The 21497-nt window shown below is 38.2% G+C and overlaps 1 protein-coding gene across 1 annotated transcript in view; it reads right to left on the bottom strand.

The window, feature by feature from the left end:
• Positions 1-937: 937 nt before the first annotated feature.
• Positions 938-21497, bottom strand: part of LOC116691744 (macrophage mannose receptor 1) — a 21117-nt gene continuing 557 nt past the window's right edge. Inside the window, exons 2-6 of the mRNA XM_032519609.1 lie at positions 3798-3843; positions 2379-2783; positions 1696-2037; positions 1538-1626; positions 938-1413 (exon numbers count right to left, since the gene is read on the bottom strand). Of these exons, the coding sequence (XP_032375500.1) occupies positions 1306-1413; positions 1538-1626; positions 1696-2037; positions 2379-2783; positions 3798-3831 (978 nt within the window). The 5' untranslated portion in view covers positions 3832-3843 and the 3' untranslated portion in view covers positions 938-1305. The remainder of the gene's footprint in view (positions 1414-1537; positions 1627-1695; positions 2038-2378; positions 2784-3797; positions 3844-21497) is intronic.

Here is a 21497-nt window from a genome sequence, read left to right as displayed (position 1 = left end):
GCTAGACTAAACGAGACAAGACAAGACAGGAAGCTGACTACCAAAATAAAGCAGAAGCATAACAAACACACACAGGGAAACGTAAGACAAAATCTATGACACCAGACTACGGAGAAAACCGGGACAAAAACACAGGGAAGGCCAAACGGGAAAATAACCCCCAAACAAAAACCCCAACCCACAACAAACATTTAGATATTTAAGCATACTTTAAATTAACCCTTCATTTACACTTGGAGGAGACCAAAGGGACGCCCATGCACAAACATACACATGTACAAACACTTAAACTGTTTTAAGGTGCATGGTCACATTAGGCTAGTAGCATGTTAACAGGCCAACAATTTGTTGCCATTACTTAGAATTCCACATGGGGGCGGAAACTACGCACTACAGCTTTAAATCCTGGTGAATAGATAGATAGTAGAATAAATAGAAGTTTAAATATTTTAACAAACCCTTATATTCAACTCCCACTGTTGGAATCACTCAGATCTGCTGGTGAACATCTATTAACCTCAATGTGACACTGAAAGTACTGTGATGATATTTTTTCCTTAAATTTAAATACACAAATGAGGAGTTAGACAAAGGTGACTTTGGTTTCTACATGATTATCCACAACAACAAAGATGTGTGGTTCCATGATCGCTGTTTGGTCACGTGACGCCAGCTACAGAGCTCCTCCACATCAGCAGCTGTTGAGTTTAGCAGACAAAAATGTGGCGATGACAGCTACATTTAGGTACCAAAACGACTAGTTTGGTTCAGCAAAATTTCATGGTTTGGATTAAAACATTCACAGAGACCCTCCCCCTTGGCCTCCTTCCATACATATTGTGCCATAGTTTTTTGTGTATGAAATACATTTATAAAGTACAAAAAACACAATACTCTCCAAATAGAGTTTTCTCTCACACAAAAAGCACTTTTTCCATAACTGCCTAAAAACAGCTTGCCCACATTCCTGTTTGAAGTTCTGCAATTAGTGATGTCATTGATTGACAAAGCCAGCTCAGTTTTTCAGATGTGCTGCCCAGAGGTGCTGCCTGAGCAAACACAACCTGCCCAGTGGCTTGTTTGAGTTTGGTTGACCAATCACAACCGAGTGCCGCTGACCAATCAGAGAAGACTGCGCTTTTCAGGAAGGTGGGCCAAGAGCGCCAACGGACTGTTTCAGTAGAAGGTGCTGAAGCAATGGGAAGTATGAGAAACATACTGTATGTTATTAGAACATCAAAGCAGGTAAACCCTATTCTAGTAGAGTACAAATATGAATATGAAATGGAGTATAACAGGGGCTCTTTAAAAGCTTGGCGGTTCTGTGAGTTTCGCATTCTCCAATTTTTTGGGCTGGATCATCCATCGCAGCTTGAAGTCAGTCCAGCCACGTCTTTTTAGCTCTGCTTCCAGCTGAAAAGGAATTAAAGAAATATACAAAATGATTTATTAATCTGTACCAGTAGACTAGTCACAGTACAGTGGGCTGTAGTGTCCTGTCATACATATTCAAAAAAACAAAACAGTGAAAGAGTACCTGTTGGAGGATCTGGGAGTTGGTAGCTGGATCTGTTAAGTCAGCTCTAGTCTTTAACGTCATCCTCACAGTGGTCTTCAATTTTAAAACTGAACAACAGACATGCAGTCACAAAACAATAAGACACAGAAGAATGTATTTGTGTTGTGAACAATCACCTTGATGACAGATGAAAGGGAATTTGGTTGAACACGTAATGTCATTCCATTTATGGAAAGGGTTCTCAACACTACAGTGGAGGTTACCACCATTGTTATCTGGGTCGCCAGGTAGCCAGTTTGTGAAGGAGCTTTGGGTTTTGTCGGACCAAGTCCACGGCACTCGGTACAAACCAATCCAAGGGTCAGCATTGGCTGGTTTTGCAGAAAAGACCTCCGTGTTTTCCACATTGTTCTCGATCATTGGTAAGTCTGTGTAGTATTTTCTGCAGTAGTCACGGGCACTGGTCCACGTTTTCAAAGTTGGGACGAACACATACGTTTTCTTATTTTCATTTGTAACTGCAACAAAAATTGAATTAAATTATTCCTGTTGCTGCATCCCACCTACTCAGAGTTAAAGCATTGGTGAGAATGAGATTGGTTGGTTAAAGAGATTGCCGTTACTTGAAAATAACGTAAAACTGAATAATCATTAAAAGAATAATCGTTCATTAAACAGTTTGGATTAAATGAATAAACTTGGTGTAAAAAGCGTTTGAGATTGAGCCAGAGAAGTTCACAAGGAGAGCTGAGATGCATCTGCAAAGCTTCAGGCATACAGCTGCAACATTTTCAAATAAATTCACAAGTGAACAATTGCAGTCAGTGAGAAATATTCATAAACTCATGTCTTTTCTTACCATAGTAACAAACAAAACTTAGGTATAAGCCACAGGGAGCATCATTCCATGTTCCATCAGAGTACATTTGCACACAGTTTTCATTTCCATTTGTACTTGATGGATTGTTTACAGACCACTTCTTGTAACCGGTTTTGCTTGTTTCACCAGTCGCTGACGATCTCCACGAGTTGGAATCATTGCCCATGCTATCCCTCCAGGATTTGGGGTCATCTGCCAGTCCGATCCATGCCAATGAATAGCTGAAATCAGGTTGTAGCCTGCTTACATCATCCATGCTTGTAATGGTCGCCAGGTCAGAGTATTTCTCTCTGCAGTAAAGCTGAGCATCAGCCCAGTTCATGGCCGAGTTAACGTAGTAGTACTTACGGGGGGGGAATCGAGAGCAGGAGTGGAGGCTGAATCCTGAGGGTTGGTGAGTGGTGAGACAGGGCACATTCATTGGTTCTTGAATCATTTGAACGGATTAAAAACACAATTTCAAAGGTTTTAAAGTAAAAGAAAAATCTGAAAAATGTATGTAAGAACTGTCACTATTTAATTCTTTCACTAAATAAACATTCAACATCACAGTAATGAAAGTCCTGAATAATAACAGCCAGAGCTGGCCAGTATTCCTGAAACATAGCAATAATAATAATAATAATAATAAACGTTAAACATTTGATAATTTGCATTTTTAATTATTTTAAAAACACCATAGGAAAAAAATGTCAGAACTTAGAGGCTCCTGACTTCTTCTTTAGGCTAAGACTTAACCGCTATCTGTCTGCCCGTATTAATGTGTGTGTAAAGTAATACCATACCTAAAGTCTATGGTTTCAACCATTGACTGTGTATTACTGTAAATCTATGGTTGAAACACAGCGGTCTGCAGCATTCTGAAAGCTGATCAATGAGAAGAGACAAGATGGTGTATCATCTTCATGGCCATTGACTCTTTGTACTTCTGTCTAACTTTTGACTTTTTGGCTTTTTTTCGGGGCTGGATATATTATTTCTTGTTTCTATTTATGAATTTGGATAACATTAATGATAGTGAGATACTTGCTACAGTTGCATTTTGAGGTATAAATCAGCGAAAACAACATTGTATTGCTCTGATTTACCGCTTTGTTTTAATGCTGCCTGGCACTCTCTCTCTCTTAAGTAACTCTCTACCTTGCTCGTCCACATGCTGTTACCGTTAAAATAAAACCGACTGCAGTCCACAATGACACCAACAGATGGATGGTGAAAAAACATGGATTCCACGTAGTGACTGATACAGAGTGCACTGTAAAAAATAATCTAACATTGTTATTATTTTGGGGGGTTTAGGAACATTTTGGGGTAGCTTCAGCCCCCCTAAAATAGGCCTAACAACGTCCATGCTGCCCTCTGGGAATTTACTCTGTGTGTGTGTGTATTTCACCTTACCAAGGAAGAGCAGAATCAGAGTCAAGCAATCCATGTCTGATTTTTACTGCAAACAAGAAGAAAAATATGTAATAAATAACAATTGTAACACTGAACTTAGTACTACTTGGTTGTTACTAGGAGAGGCTGGGAATAATGTAAGATCACCAAACCCCATTAACAGATAGGTATAGTCCAAGTGGCTGCAACAACATCAATGGGAGACAGAGGAGGAAAATGTCTTATGAGAAAAGAAGGTAAAAAAAACACCTGTGTAAATTAGAAGTGTAGAGGTACCTTATAGGACTGCAAAGTAAAGATGTATGGAATTGAATTTTATTTATAGTATCAATTCATAACAAGAGTTTTCTCAAGTCACTTTACAGATAGAGCAGGTCTAGACCACACTCTATAATTTACACATACCCAACAATTCCAGAAATTCACCCAAGAGCAAGCCTTTAGTGTGACAGTAGCAAACAACTCCCTTTTAGGGAGAAACCTTGGACAGACCCAGGCTCTTGGTAGGCGGTGTCTGACGGTGCCGGTTGGGGATATTTATAGACACAAATAAAGATAATGAAACTATGACTAGAAATAGCAGTTGTAGTAGTTGTTGGTGGTGTAGTTTGTATTCATCAGATCATTCTAATATTTTTGCCGATGCCTAATAATCATGATGTTGTTGATTTGCTGCTCTAAGGTATTCCAGAGGCCAAGCTCAAAATTGGTTTGAATTAACTTCTTTTTTTTCCTCCACCTGGACCCTATTTTCTTATGTTTTTTGTGTCTACATGACGGCAATCAGCCGTCAGCAAAACCATGAGGGCAATCGGCACCTTCAATTTATGTCCACAAAAGTGCTTGGTTTTCCCCAGTTCAGATAATTATATGGGAAGGATTTCAATGGACGTCGGCCATTCTATTAAAGAGTAAGATCCTTTTTTTAAACATGAAAACATCCATGAAACTGTGATCACTAAACCAACCAGACTCCATTTAAATAAACAGTAATTTTATCGTTGTAAAATGCACTTTATTCAAAGTTGATAGACAAAACAAAAACTCTGAAAAGCCATTTTGGGTCATCTTTCTACTTTTCCAACAATTACCGCTCTAGTTTTGTTGACATATACACATAGTTTACCAATTTATACCTGCCTATATGTTGGCTTTATACGCGCTAAAAGTAGAGTTTATCAAGTTGGTTTAACGATTGCAATTCCGCAGACATTTTAAATAATAATCGGAGCCTACAGTGGAAAAAACACTGTTAGCTGGCGAAATTGACGATGCACACTTGCCCTACAGGATTACATTGCAGCATGATCTGCGGCTGCTGATCACCGTGCATTAGCTTAATATTGGACACGTTTTAAAGATCGTTGTTCCCATTAGTCACACACAAAACCTATGGGAAATAGGTTCAGGCTAAAAAAAAAACTTCAACACCACTAGTTTGCTCTCTGTCAAAATAAAGGTAACAAATTGAAATGCTGTTATAATAACCATATGTAAACAAGATGTCTACATAAAGTAAAGTTAACCTAGGTTCTGGAGTCCATTTCAGGAAGGAGGTTTAACAAACTGAGTCTAACCCTGATCTTTGAGTTGATATACCCTGACATTTCGGTTCCAGAACAGCTGATTTGAGTTGGTTCAATCAAAGGTTTTGTGACCTGTAGTCAAAAAAGACTTGACCCTCCCTCCGCCAGCAACGCATTTATATGACCCTCCTAGATGATTGGGAAAAGACGCATGACCCTCCCCAACAATTTATTGATGCCTTCTCTACTGGTTTGTGCTTGACAAAGATGTACAGATAGTCACTGGTTTTTTACAACCACGACATACATAACTTAACCTCTTCTTTCTCATCTTAAACACCACACTCCATTATTATGACATATGATGTTACAGGTCATTTACAGTAAGATCCCTGTATGATAACAGAGCTTCAGAAACATTAAAAAGTTACATATAGTCACTTTAATGACATAGTTCAGATAGAGAGGAAAGGAGGGTGATGGTAACACGGATTCGAACCTGTGCTGCTGCCAAAGACTCGGCACACGGGAGCACTTTACTGGGCTAGAGGTAAACCTACAGATGACACTTCTTATTTTTTTTACTTAAATAGCATTTTGAATATTGGAGTATTTGGAGAAATACTGGATTTCTACTTTTACTTAAGTGAAGGAAGCTATGTGTCATAACTTTTGTCTTTAATTAATTTTGGTTTAAATTAGGTCACTTCCCAGGGAACTAACCAGTTATCATGAAGCACTTTTCCTGCTCATACTTTTTTTTCTAGATTCTATGCTTACAAACTTAACATTGTGTTAAATTAGCACCACTACTTTGCTCACTGTCGAAATAAAGTCAAAGAATTGAAATGCTGTTAAATTAAGGTATGAAAACAAGTTGTCTAAAAGCTACGCTCTCCCATTTTCTGCATAGATGTTTAAACGCCTTTTGACCTGCAAATCATCAAAAAAATGTTTGGTTTGTTTATGAAAAAGTTTCACATTCCAACACAAAGTATTTTTTTTTTTTATATTGACAAATGTGAAAAAACATGACGCTCTACCAAGTCTTAAAAAATTTGACAATTGTTCCCCTGCAGTTAGTTTATTGTAAAAGTACAATAGATTTTATAAAGAAGTATACTCACATGTTAAAAATCCATCTGTCCAATGTTGGTGTAGGAATGAGATCGGAAATCTTTGTAGGTGATCCTCATATTTATAGAGCCGGAAAACATTTCCTCCACCCTGTAAGACAATATTTTAATATGCAAAGTTTGACTTTGGTCAAAGTCATACTTTGGAGGTTGGTTGTATCATAAATATTCTACTCCGTGTAGACCATTTCAATCAGGAGAGACGTGTTTGCAGATATGCAATAAGATTTATTGTACAGCTCAAACAAAATGTACAAAGTCTTTAGCAATTTGACTCCATCGTTATACGAATCGTTCGTATATCTATATAGGGGTAGAGAACCATCAGACCCCCAGATGGAATCAAGACCCCGGTGGTGGCGATGAAGGAGCCCGAAGACCAGACCAACGGAGGCTCCGGACCGGTCAGCTGGAGTCGAGGACTGGAGTCGGAAGGGGGGGTGGAGGGTACCACTCTTTGCCTGTAACGACAGCTGAATAGCAAAGGGAGAAACACATTTTTAAAAGAAGGGTTGTGACTCTGTGATTGGCCCTTGCCATTGTGTATTGGCAATTCTGATTGGTTTAGCAGGAAGGTGAACGCCTCCAACAGCTGATTTGAGTTAGGTAGAGCGTTGATTAAGAGTGAGGTCTTCCTGAAAGGATTTACACTGAGATACATTTCAATCAGGAGAGAATAGTTGCAGATATGCGACAGTTATACACGCATGATAAAATATACATTTATTTGGATAACAGCTGAATTGATTTAAGAGTGCATCAAGTAATAATTAGGTCTTCCTGAGATAATTTATGGTGAGCTACATTAGTTTAGTGTTATTGGATTTTTTTTAACCTCATTTTGTTGAAGTGATCAGAACATTGAAGTGATCAGCAAATACAGTGAGTATCATTTTTTGTTGGCCACTTGGGCGCAAAGCAAGGCAAGTTGCGGAATAAAAAGACACGCTTCACACATTGGGTTCATCCCAAAAGGTGTTGAGTTCAGGTCAGTCAAGTTCCTCCACACCAAACTAGAAAAACTTTATAAACAGAGGCAATGTCATGATGAAACAGAAAAGGGTGTTTCTCAAATACTGTTGCCTTATATACCACTGTACACCATTAAATACAAAAACACATGTGAACATTTGAATGAATCAATTTGTGTATCAAAACGTCATTTGCTCTTTTTTTGGATTGCAGACGGCCAAAGAAAGGAGTTGAACAAGCAAATCTTTTAGGAAAGAATTTCTTATTCAAACCAGTAAGATTAAATGTAAATTGATCTGTAGTGTCGCTGCTGCTGCAGCAGCCTTTGTTTACCAGACGTTAAGCTCCCTGCTGAGGTCAGGTTGTGTAATGTCAAAGAAGGTCAACTACATTTTACTGTGTCCAACCTCTGACTGTAATTGCAAGGTATCTGCAGGTCTTGCAAAGTCTTTTAAAAAGAAGAAAAAGACCTTAGAAGGTATTAAAAAAAATTCTTACATATCCTGATTGCAGGCTGTCGGGAGACATCACAACACTTAAAGGTGCCCTGCCACACAAAAACGTTTTTATTTGCATTTTTTGAAATATGTTAGGTCCATATGTGTTTGTAATGTCCTGAATGTGAAAATGAACCACTGACTCCTCTGTCAGCTCAAAAGCTGGTCAGTCTGATGTCACGTTGCCTGAGTTCATTACTATTTACGAGATTGCCCAGTTGAGCTGGGTAAAGGATGCTGATGGCCAGGCTCTCATTGGCTAGCTGTAAGCCAATCAGAGTCAAGCAGATTAGCTCAGATTTCAATGGCTTAAAACAAGGTAACCAAGTCCATGGTAGAACTTCACACATGACCACAAAGTAATGAAACATGTGTGGCAGGGCACCTTTAACTAAAACTTAACAAAAGTTAATTAAAAGTGAGACTGTTAGTTGAAGTTGATTTATTGATTGCGGTTCACTGTATTTATTTTTGCGTTTCAGTCGGCACAGTTATAGCAAACACAATGCCACAACCGAAGCTCATTGTCTCACAGTGGGCAAGTGTGTATTTTAGCAAAAACTGTAATGAACTAATTCTTTTTCATTGATCTACCTTAAAGGATCCAGATCACCTTCATATAAGTCATTAAAGCATTACATAGTGTTCTGGATTGTTATAGACTGCTGAAAAGAACAGAAAAAAAACTATTTGAAATTGAAAGACACACTGTAAATACCATGATGTCGCTCTGTGCGTAATTATCATGCCAATCTATCAAAATGAACTCAAAAATGATTTTTTGTTTTTTAATAAAGATAATCTTTTGGGGCATTTTAGTCTTTAATAGACAGGACTGTTGTAGACAGGAAAGGGGAGAGAAAGAGGGGTGGAAGACATGCAGCAAATGGCCGCAGGTCGGACTAAAACTCTGAGCCACTGCGTTGAGGACTGGGCTTCTCTGTGAGCCTGCTCTACCAGGTGAGCTATCCAGGGGCCCCACACAAAGGGGCGCCTGGGTAGCTCACCTGGTCGAGCTGGCGCCCACGTACAGAGGTTTACTCCTCGACGCAGAAGCCGCGGGTTTGACTCCAACCTTAGGCCCTTTTCTGCATGTCGTTCGTTCCCTCTCTCGCTCTCTCGCTCTCCCCCCTTCATGTCTTCAGCTGTCCTAAAATGCCCAAAAAATTATCGTTAAAAACAAGAAAGTGGCAGTGTGCTTCTCTCACAACATAATAAAGTGTCATTTGTTACCTTTTTAAAATGTTCCCAAACCTTAAAAGCACCAATAGAAATCCTTTACCACTGGAACAAAGTACATCAGTTTTAAGTTTATTTACTACACAATCAAAAACACAAGTCAAAAGTAGAATACATGTGTGGAACATATATGGTAAAAGCACTTCATTAATGATATTTAAATAGAAAATAAATACAGGTATTAATCAAAGGCTTAAATGAACTATGACATTACCAATCAAATGACCACTTATAGGCACTCTGGGATTTTGCTAAAAAATTGCATACATCTTTATATTTTGGAGTTATAGCTACAAAGTCATAACCTGACACGTCAGGTTTGTTACACAGAGCCATCTGAGACGCCGTCATTGGAAAACTGTTTGGAAAAGGGCAGGCAAATAAAGGACTCGTATAGATTTGTACAAATAATCAACTAGGAGTTCAAAAGAATTGATGGCATTCTGTGTTTTTGCTGAATGGTTCAGAAACTTAAATTTCAATGTAAGGATATATTTTTGTTATTGTCAACAAAGCCCATGAAAAACCCAACACCAACAATATTCTGGTCTGTACTTTCACAACGATGTACATGTGTGTACATGTAGGCTAAACCAATATACACTTTCATTTAATTGTAGTTTTCTACTACAGTTGAGCTGTAGTTTTGAACAACATTACTCAAACTGGTGGAATAATAGAGCTGGGGACTATTTTCAACTGTGGATTAACACGCATTTGATGCTCGAGTGAGTGTATGCGGATGCAGGGAGTGTATTCGGGATTGAGTCAAACTCAACTACAGTGTGTTTGTTCATGGTAATGAAGAAAGATGTCACCCAGTGCAGCAGTGTTCTTAGACAGCAAGACATTTCATGCTTTGGATGCAAACACAGTTTTGCTAGCTGGATCAATTCAATGTTTTTTTCATTAGGTTTTTTGATGAGAACAAAAATATAAGATATTACTTGATTGACTTATGCTTTAATTCATCTATTTTTAATGGATGTATATATTCACTGTCATTATTTCTAACTTACTGCACAACTAAAGCTTTATGACGATGGACAAAAACAGCAGTGCAAGATAAAAGAATAATGACAATTACCTTCAGAAGACATTAAATGGAAAATAATAAATAATTTTGAATTTATATATTGACTCTACGTCACTATATCACTCAAAATGACCACTAAGTCACACATTATGTGTCAAACACGCTGATGGCTAATGGAAATTTATTCAAAACTGAAATCAACTCTGCAACACTTTCATTAACAAGAAGTAAAACAGTTACACAGCGAGGCTGAGCTTTTCTGATTCCAATCTTTGACTGAAACTGGCACACATGTTAATATATGTTATGTGTTTCCAGAGTAACTTACTGAACCACATACAGTGAACCTTCTTTGTATGAACGAGGCTGTGGTGCATCTTTATAGGAGTTGCTCTTACAGCGTCAACAAGCATCTAAACGGGAAGACAAAATTGATATGAAGAGAAGATTGACTGTGTGTGCGGGTGTGTGGGTGTGTGCATGTGTGTGTGTGTGTACCTTTACTGTCATTGCACTCTTTGGCCTGCTTCACTGGCTGTTTCTTCCACGTCAGGTTAACGTCAGTCACGCCTTGATTAGCAAGTGCTGAACGCAACTAAAGAAGAAGATATGGAATGATAATCAAAGTATTTGGACTCAGACACAGACACACACAGACACACACAGACACACACACTACCTGCTGCAGCAGCTTGACACTATGAGCTGGATCTTCCATGTTTGCGCTGGACTGGATCTTCATCCTCACCACTGTTTTCCGTGATTTCTGAACTGATGCAGGGTCACAAACAACAGGCAGACGTTTCAGCAAAAAATACACACACACACACACACACACACACACACACACAAGAGATTTTCGTTTTCTAACAGCTAAGCAATTGGATTGGCAACTGTTCTCAATTCACCGTTTATCGTCGAGTAATTACCCCAGTTTAAGCTCATCATATGTAGAGAGTTACTGCTATTTAGGGCACAAACATGGCCCATACAAGTATGTTAATGAAAATGAAAACCCCATGCCCAGCCCACAACAACCTTTAAACGTACACGTTCCGCCAAAACAAGTTCCTGCCCGAGGCTATTTTGCAGAGGCCCCGTCATTGAGTCAGTCATTGGTTTAAAGAAATGCCAATAAACCAGAGCATGTTTTTCTCCTATCCCAGAATGCTGTGTGGACTAGCCAGACCCTCCTTCGCAGCCCTGTGGAGGAAGTTCTGGCAATACGAGACCAACCCCTATTTTCCACCAGAAGCGTCTGCGCTGCGTTCGGGAGGCGCCGTGACCCCTGCGCGCATTCGCAGCCATTCTAGTCAATGCTCAATATTCCACCATATTCCAAAGTAACGTGCGTAAAGTGGTAACCTGGTCCTACCAGACTCTCGTACATTTCATTTGTAGTACTGAAGGGAAATGACAATTGAGCGGAAGTACATAGGAGGGCGGAGCCAGGCTAGTGAAGCGGCTTTCCGCTCCATTAAATATTGGCGCCATGTCTATTTTTACTCGAGCCGTGGGGCGTTCAGGCAGCCAGGCAGGAAGTGAAACAACGAGACTTTCCAGTCAGTTCACCACAAGACACCCTCCAATATCGCTTATGTCTCCACTAAGACTTTTACGCTTTTTTAAAGTTGATTTTTAATGCCTTCCAGAACGCTAGTTGTGTAAAATTAACCTTGCGTAGCTCGAGGCGTCAGCGTTTGTACTTGTGTGAACCATATTGTTGGCCTTTAACATTTTTTAATAGAATATTTTGGACTGTTGGTTGATCAAGACAGACAATTTTTTGCTTTGGAGTTTTCTGTCATTTATAGACCAAATTAATAGTCATTTAAAATGCTCATATGTTTTTTTTGGCTTTTTTTTAATTTTGCTTTATTGTGTTATATATCTTTTTGTGCATGCTTTACAAAGTGAAAAAGCTCACAGTCCCCCCCCCCCCCCCCCCCAGGGACTTACCATCTCCACAGAAACTGTTCACAACAGCTCCAAACAGCTCTATTGTAGTCCAGCCTTTACTTCCGTGACAAACGTGCGCCACATTGTAACACGTTATAATGCTCCCCTAGCTGCTAGCGTGGCACTCCCACATACTCTCCTTCTTAATGGCTAGTAGTGCTGACCTAGGTACTGAGCATGTGCAACTCCCAACAAAGATTGAAGAGAAGTGAGATGTCTCACTCTGTAGCTAAAACAGAGAGCTCAACACACACAGGGTGAAAGAGGAGCTGCAGCGATGCAGTACAACAAAAATATGCTGTTTTTTGAAAATGAAACCATGTAAACATATTCTGGTACAACCACTAGATACAATTATAAACCTGAAAATGAGCATAATATCAACACTTTCAATAATCAATCTTTAACCCTTTGAGGTCTACGGGCATTTTTACAAATATTTTTTAGGGTATTTGTATATAACCTAATCCACTTCTTTCATATCCAAGTGCTCAGAACAAACTCAGCTTTCTGCATAGCGAGGCCCAAATGTGTTCCAGAGTAATGTGTAAAGAGATAATTGGCCCTAAAGCTGAAAAAGTGACGATTTTTGAAATGTCTCAAATCGCCTGTGAAAAAAAACATACACAAGTCTTGGGTTCACAAAAAAAAAGTGGAGGGTAATACTTTTTGAATATGATTGTTGTCAAACCAGCCAGTGTGGCTTTTGTCCTCGGAGGGTTAATGAAAATAATCGTTAGTTCCAGGTAGCAGTATTGGTTTCTTTAAGGACTGTAGTAGCATTAGAAGCATGAGCCACAGGTTCAAGTCACTAAAGAAATTAAGAAAGAATTCATTTTTAAGAGTGGCTTGATGACTCCAGTTGTTATGGCCTGTGGGAAGAGAAGTGTTTTCAATCTGTAGAAGATCTAAAGCCAAACCATTTACAACATTTTTGAAAAAAGCAAGTTGGAAGAATATCAATGCAACAAGAGGAGGATTTCAGATGTTGTATAACGTCCTCTGGGTTTTTAAGGTCTCTCTGTAACAATGTCATATGAACCTGGAGATTTGTTTTCCGACAACTGTGTTCAGCTTTTCGTCACTTTCTTTTTTTTCTGTTTTTACCAGCGTGGTAATTCTTTATGAAGATCTTATCTTACCAAGGACAGCTTCCGTCGTATTGACAGCAATGGCATCTAAAGAGAAAATCCCAAATTAATAACATCATGGGACAGGGTTGCAATCAATTAGCACATTTCCAGAAAACTTACAGAAAAATATTTTTTCCATGGGAAATTAAGCTTTGGGAATTTGTATTCAAATTAAAATCTAAAAATAATGAAGACATGAAAGGGAAAGACATGCAGCATAGTGCTGCAGGTTGGAATCGAACCCAGGGGTGTTGCGTTGAGGAGTAAACCTTGATATATGTGCATCTGCTCTACCAACTGAGCTAACCCAGTCACATTTTCATTTCTATTAGAAGGGTTTACAATTATGTCTGCTCATGACATGGTAAACACAGTCTGAGAAAATATCCATATTTTATTCCCGTTAATTCCCATGAAATGTTTCCACCTTGAATTAATGTTGCAACCCTACACAGTCCTGTGTAGCTTTTCGTCACTGTCTTTTTTTCTGTTTTTACCAGCGTGGTAATTCTTCATGAAGATCTTATCTTACCAAGGACAGCTTCCGTCGTATTGACAGCAATGGCATCTAAAGAGAAAATCCAAAATTAATGACATCATGGGACAGGGTTGCAATCAATTAGTACATTTCCAGAAAACCTACAGAAAAATAATTTTTCCATGGGAAGTTAAGCTAGCTTAAGTATTAAAATTCAAATTTAAAAATCAAGTTTTTTGGAGAGAAGTAGCTATTTTTAAAGTTCAACTCAACTAAATTCTTGACATTTTCATTTATTTATTTTTTGGGGCATTTTAGGCCAAAATAATTCCACAGGACAGATGAAGACATGAAAGGCGAGAGAGGGGGAAAGACATGCAGCATAGGGCAGCAGGTTGGAATTGAACCGCGGCTGTTTCGTCAAGGAGTAAACCGTCTGCTCATGCCATGGTAAACACAGCATGAGAAAACATCCATATTTTATTCTCGTCAATTCCCATGAAATGTTTCTATGAACTATTGTTGCAACCTTACACAGGACTGCCTGGACTGATTGACAAGTGCAGAAAGAGCAACGGGCGCATCGCAGCAAAATCACAACTTCAGTTTTTGTCATTCTGAGGCCAACTCAGCATTCAATCGGATCAATACACCTTGTGCGCTGTGTGTTATGAAACAATTCCGCACATGTCCCATGTCTGGCATCTAACTCAAGCTTTAATACAAGGGAAATGTTTGAGTGAATCATACTTAACCCATACAGAAGAAAGGGAATGTTGCGTTGCAGGGCTCATCAGTCCAGCTTCCATATGACAAAGCAGCTGCACAACTCCCTGTTACGTTCGGGTTGTCAGGTTGTCCATATTGCCAGTTTGTGAACGCGTAGTTTACTCCAGATTCTGACCAATACCAGAAATTCATTGGGTGTCTTCTGAGGCCAATCCACGCTTCACCAAACCCTGGGAATCTGTTCTTGACCATTACATTTATAGCATTGTCAGGGATAATAGCCAGAGTGCCACCTTGTTGTTCACATAATGTTTTGGATTCAGTCCAAGACCTCTTCAGACTGCTAGCAAGGAACCCAGCACCTGTTAAGACAAAGAGAAGTGGAAGAAATAGTTAATGTAGTATGAGCAAATAGTTGTTTTTGACCATAGGTAAGTATTAGGTAAGGAAAACTGAACGTGTATTAGCAGTATAATGTAGCATCTAAAGTAAAGTTTTAGTTGTGCCATCGCTAATTTACAATTACAATAGAAACATTATGATAAATGACACTTGGCTGTTGCGTTTGAGTGAAGTCTTGTCCAGTAAAATCATCACTGGATTGCCTCGAAATATCAATCACATTCACATTCTTTTAGATAAACTTAATTCATATCATACAGTACATTTACTCAAATACTGTACATGACAACATTTTTGAGATACTTGAATATTTCTTTTTTATGCTACTGTATACTTTTTACTCCACTACATTCATGTTACTAGATACTTTGTCACATAATTAATATCCATAAAATACACAAAATAAAATATGATGTATTATTGATCAAATTACCCAGCCGTGTATAAAGTAGTTCAAATGATCCCGCCTTTACCAGGTGCAACATTAAAGTCATACAATCCTTAATACATCACTACTTATAATCCAGAAATATATTAACCCTATCATTCTGAAACAGGCCATTTCTACATAATGAGTACTTTCATTTTTTATTTTTAGTAGTCTATTTTGGTGCTTGAACTTTTGTACTTTTTCCTCGAGTAACATTTTAAATGTAGGACTTGTAGTTTTTCCACTGCCGTATCAGATCGGAGTACATCTTCCCCGACTGTTAATAGATAATGAAATAATAACGTAAGCTTAAAGCTGTAGAGCGTAGTTTCTGTCAGCCCCATGATGAATTCTAAGTAATGACAACAACACTGTTGACAAGTCCACGTGATACAAGCCTTCCGTGATCGCGCACCCGCCCCCACCCCTCCTCCATGCAGTTGCTAGTAGCCAAGGAGGACACGGGAGTTTTAAAAAAAACATGAGGGAGGTCAGAAGAGGTAATTATCTTCAGTTTCTGCACAGAAATGATCTTAATTAGCTTTGTAACAACTCAATTGGCAATGGCTTGAATGTAACAGACATTTATTAAAATCAAAAAGTTACGCACTACTTCTTTAACAACTGAAATGTTTTTGAATCTCCAACATTTGAATCCAGCTGCAGACTGTAGACAAATAAGCGGTGTCAAATTTAAAAATTCACTAGATTTTTGGGAACATATTGCATGTTTTGAATTTCACATCTTAATCTGCACAGTTAGCACAGCTGTCAGATAAATCTAGTGGAGTAAAAGGTAAAGTTCCTTCTGAAATGCAGAAGATTCAGAAGCCTGGAACGAGAACCTGAAGTACCAGAATGTCAAAAATATACTTACCCCCAAAATGACAAACATGAGGTTTTGTTTCTGAGCAGTCGCGATCGTTCCAGTATCCATTATAATCCACGGCCACACAGAACTCATTGGCATCAACGTTATCTGGCTCACCATCGTCCCAAAAAACAAACGTGGCTGCGGTTCCATCCACCCAGTTCCATTCAGACACCCCCCCATACAGTCCAATCCAGGCCTTGTAATTTCTGAACGAGGCTTGAATGTTCATCATCCTCTGGACGTCTTCTGTGTTTTGTATGTGGGCCATTGCAGTGTAGTGAGAGGTGCAGTAGTTTTTGGCTTCATACCACGTCCTCGCATCATTGATTAAGTAGTACTCGGATAGGGAAAAGGAGGGGACGCAGAAACCTGAGGAGGGAAGTGGATTTGTTAAAAATGTAGGATTTCCAGTCAAACTGGAATTTAAAATGTATTTTTATGAAGACATTATCTGTGTATCCTATGTTTTGACACCTGTACTTGTTTGGACAAAATTGTAATATCAAAAAAGGAAAAATTGGACCATCATTTAAAGACGTACAAATACAAAACACCCACACATCCCACGGCTGGATCATCAGACTTTGATGTTCTGTATCAGTAATTAATCATCCATCAATCATCACATAAATCACACCTGGGAGCAGGAAGATCACGAACACAGCCTCGTCCATGATGCCTTCAATAACTGTGGGCGGAAAAAAGATCCGACATGAGGGCAAAATTAGCACACGGCCATTTAAAAGACATTTTACTGAGATCTATCACTTTGCTGAGTCTTTTGGAGTTCTATCAGAAGAAATCCTCTGCATTGGGTATTCAGATGTTTTAGTAAAAGTAGTAATACCCAAGTTTAAAGGTACTCTGTTACAATGAAAAGTCCTGCATTCAAACTAGTACAAACATATAGCCATCAAAATGTACTTCAAGTACCAGCAATGAAGTATTTATTATGCCGACTAGGCCCAGAATTACAGGCTTATCGTATATTATTGTAAAACCAAAACATCTTATTTTATAACCCTAATCAAAATTAGTGATGCATTCATTTCTACATCACTTTATTGTTGCAGCTGTTGAAGGAAAGGCTCATTTCAACTGCTGCTGGATAACTGTATAAATGATACACCATATTTTATTAATGTGTTGATGTAGTTTTAATAATAAGCTGACTGCATACCAGCTAGTAACTATATCAAATAAATGTTGCAGCTGGTAAAAGGTAGGGCTTATAGTTACATACTGCCGGGTAGCTTGTGAATTGAATCAAGGGATTAATAAAGTCTAATCTTTATTCATAATAATACATCATACAATTTTGTATTATTTGACTTCTTTTATTATTGATAATCTGAAAAGTAGCTAAGCTTCTATAAAATGTAGTGAAGTAAAAAGTACATCCTTGTTATCGGAAATTAAATGAAGTAGAAGTACGTAGCAGAATATGAAAATACCTCAGAATTGTACTTAAGTACCTCTAAGCACAGTTCTTGAGTTAATGGACCAGGTGACCTACACAGACATTTTCATTCGGTTTATTTGGCACAAACTGATTTGACTGATTTTGTCTTTGATTATTGTCATTAGCAGTAAAAATATCCCAGTGACCCATCACAGTCGAACAACATCGGCCCTTGAATCGTTCACAAAGTTTAAATCCAAACATGAAAAAAGCCGTTTTTAGTTTATGAGCTGCAGAACCTGAATATCTTACCTTACCTGTACCTTTGCTTTTAGTTGGATACTTGGCTGATTTTTTTTTACATTTCTTGTTTAACTTTTTATTTTGTAGTTTATTTTGACAGTTTTATAGGCAAACATTTTGTAGGCTACCCAGTTTGACTGTTAACTTGTTTATCAAAGAATAAGTCTTTGTTTCTAACCTGTTACAGAAAATTGGGTTCTACAATCTTACGACAAATTTCCTTAACCCTCATGTCTCCTCGGATCATATTAGACCCGTTTTCAAGACAAATCTTTGTAAATTACTTTTGCTTTCAGTTTTGAATAAAATGCCATCAGTTAATTTGGACCTGGGGGTATCCGGGCTAATATCTGACACATACCAGTCTTTCACTACCCAAAACAATTTATAATTTCTCCTCAATGTACTCAGAAATTAGGATTGATTAAATGTTAATGACTTATGTGTAAAACGACTTGGAATGAAGTTGGAATGAAGTTGTCTAAAAAGTAGTAACACAGAATTAAAAGTTTATAAATTACTTTTCTGTGCTTTATAAACCAACCGTTTTGTATTCTGTGGTGATACCAATTTTGACAAGTTGCATAAATTAAATCCTATTTGTCTTTTTCTATCCTTTAAACTCTCACTCTTTAATCTTTAATGCCACATTGCACTAAGAAACCAAGCAATTGAAGATAGTTACAAAACCAATGACAGTATGTGAAGCTACGTATTTACTTACTGACTCACCAACGAAATGTCTTCAGTTGCCGAACATGAGCAGCTGTCTGTCCTCTTCAGTGTTTGACTGCGACTGTTGTGTTTGAGGCTGTTTTTATACGTTAATGCAAATCAGTACAGTACAATCACCAGCTGATTGACCCAGACTGGATGACAAACTCTCCCTCTGCCTTTGTCCCAGTCTAAACAACACATTACTGAAGACATACATTTGAAGGTGAGCACTCGCAGATTTGAGCTTTGTTTTATCTTTATATCGGCATATATAAGATATGAAATAACATCATATGTAGATCTCTAAAATGTCACATCAAAAAAAAGTATGAGTATAATTTGTTTAATAGATTAATTAATATTAGATTCCAATTTGGGAAATGTTGGTGTTACAGCAGCAAAATCTCTGACACAGCACATTTACAGAAAATAGAACAAATAGGATAGAATACAAGAACGAATATTCAAAAGATTAAAGTCAAAAAAATACAAAGTAAAGAAGGTACAAATGTCTATACAAGTTGGCAATAACATTTTAAGCAGTACATAACTGAGAAAAGGGTAATACTTACTGGAAGTGATTTTCCTTCAAATCCCCCAACCTCTGGTACGTGAAATGCAACATAATGCGGTAAAAATCTGTTTTTATCTTGAGTCTAAATGAAGCTCAAACAAGTCTTTATTCCCACAGGATTAAATTAACACCTGCATGTTTTAAAACTCAGTGAAACATTTTAATGTAATTCCAACTCCATTTATGACACAAACAGACTGGAGATTCCTGTTCACGAGTGCTTTGCCACATTTACATCAGCATCAGACCTGAGTGGATGGTGACATTATGTGGTCAGTTTATTTTTGGATAAATCATCATGAAAAGCCTGGAATGCAAATGGTCTGAAGTTTGCAAATGGGCTGAAGAATGATTTACCTGAAACAATCACACAAATAATCCAGTAGGCAATAGAGCTCAACAGTCCGGTTCAGGAAGTAAAAATAGTATGCAATTTCTCCATTGACAACTGGAGTACCAGCCATAAAATCGTAACCGTCGATGGTAGACTTAAAACCAGACAACAGGTTCCAGAGGTTATATATTTTAACGGTTATTTTCAGTGATTAGCCGAATTAGCTGTTAAAAAATTATAATAAACTAACAAATAAACTAACGTTAGCTTTCCGGTGGAGGTGAACAGACTTTCTTTAACTGTCTATGTTGACAGATCGTGCAGTGTCGTAAACACGCGTTCATCATGATATCATATGCGCATGCACGAACATCTTGCACATGTGCAGAACGGACTGTGCTGGCAGGACGGATCGTGTACCGACAGGGTCTTTTAAAGTTATTACATGCTGTCTTAGCTGAAGGTTAGCCAAATTAGCTGTTAGCCAAACAAACGTTAGCTTCCTTTATTCAGTGGTGCGTGGTGATTTATGGGATGAGTAGTTCCTTCGCGGGATAATAAAAATATTTACACAGTCTTGTACCTTTGGCTTTTTTGATTTTATGTTCATTTTTTCACTTGAAGTTATATGTTGTATGTTTATGAGTCACGTCGTAGCTGGTTAGCCTAAAGGTCTAAAGCTCCTTATATGCAGATTTTTCCAGACGTCAATGGGAGAAATTAATGGGAACTTTACTTACGGAGCCCCCAGCTAACAATTTTTGGTTCCCAGAACGTTCTGAGAACGTTCGTTTTTGGTTGTGGGAATGTTCCCTGAAGGTTTGTTTTGGTTGCAGTTTGGTTGTCTGCTGGTTAATTGGAAGGTTTTCTTAACGTTCCGAGAACGTTCGTTTTTGGTTACAGCGAACGTTCTCGGAACGTTCTCTAAAAGTGACAACCTTTAGAGAACGTTAGGCGAACGTTCCGAAAACGTTGCAACCTTTAGAGAACGTTAGGAGAACGTTCCCTTAACGTTGCAACCTTTAGAGAACGTTAGGGGAACGTTCCTTTAGCGTTGCAACCCTCAGCAAACGTTACGGAACGGTCTCTTAACGTTAGGGGAACGTTCGCTGTAACCATAAACGAACGTTCCCAGAACGTTATGAAAAGATTAGATTCCCCTAACCTTCAAAAAAACCTTGCAAGGTCTCTCGGGGGAGGGCGGGACTGTTGAGGTCGACGCAGCACCGCGTAAAAAAGAGCTTTACGACAGCGGAAGAGGTAAAAACACTAGCGCCTTTGTCCAAAGCGGCTGCTACACTGAACACAAGCTGAAAGTTACATATAGTCACTTTAAATTGATGTGTCTCTATTAATTATAGTGTGGTCTACCTACTTTATCTGTAACGTAGCCGGATATAACCTTTGTTACAACTTGACACTACAAATACACTTGAATTGAATTAAAGGAAACAAAAAGAGCTGTTAAAGAAAAGTCAGATCCTAGAACAGACATTTATTTTGTAGTTTCATTTCACGGTTACCCTTTTTTTAGACGTTTTTTTCAAGGTTTCTGATGTTATTTTCGGTGCATTTTTCACTAGTAGGCTTCCACCGGATTCACCACTAACCAATCAACTTATTACCGCTAGTTTTAACACTAAATTCATTGTCAATAAACCTCATTCATATAAAATTATACCTCATTTTTGAGTTAAAAAAAAATACAAAAATCTGAAATGACAATAGTTACGATTGAGTGGACAATCACACACTGCCAAAGTTGAGTCAGGTTACTATTACAAACCATTTAATTGTGTCTTTGAATGCTATACAATGCAGTACAACACCCAAAATTATATGAAAGTAGATATCTGATCCTTAATTTTCTTTGCAAAGAGCATTGTATGGAACCATCTGTGTTATTTTTGGATAATTTGCTTAAAGAAACCCCACATTTTTGATGTAGAAACAAATTTG

This window comes from Etheostoma spectabile, chromosome 6 (assembly GCF_008692095.1).
Source record: "Etheostoma spectabile isolate EspeVRDwgs_2016 chromosome 6, UIUC_Espe_1.0, whole genome shotgun sequence".
NCBI lineage: Eukaryota > Metazoa > Chordata > Actinopteri > Perciformes > Percidae > Etheostoma > Etheostoma spectabile.
The sequence above is the reverse complement of the archived record's forward strand: the minus strand, read 5'-3'. Positions and strand labels throughout refer to the sequence as shown.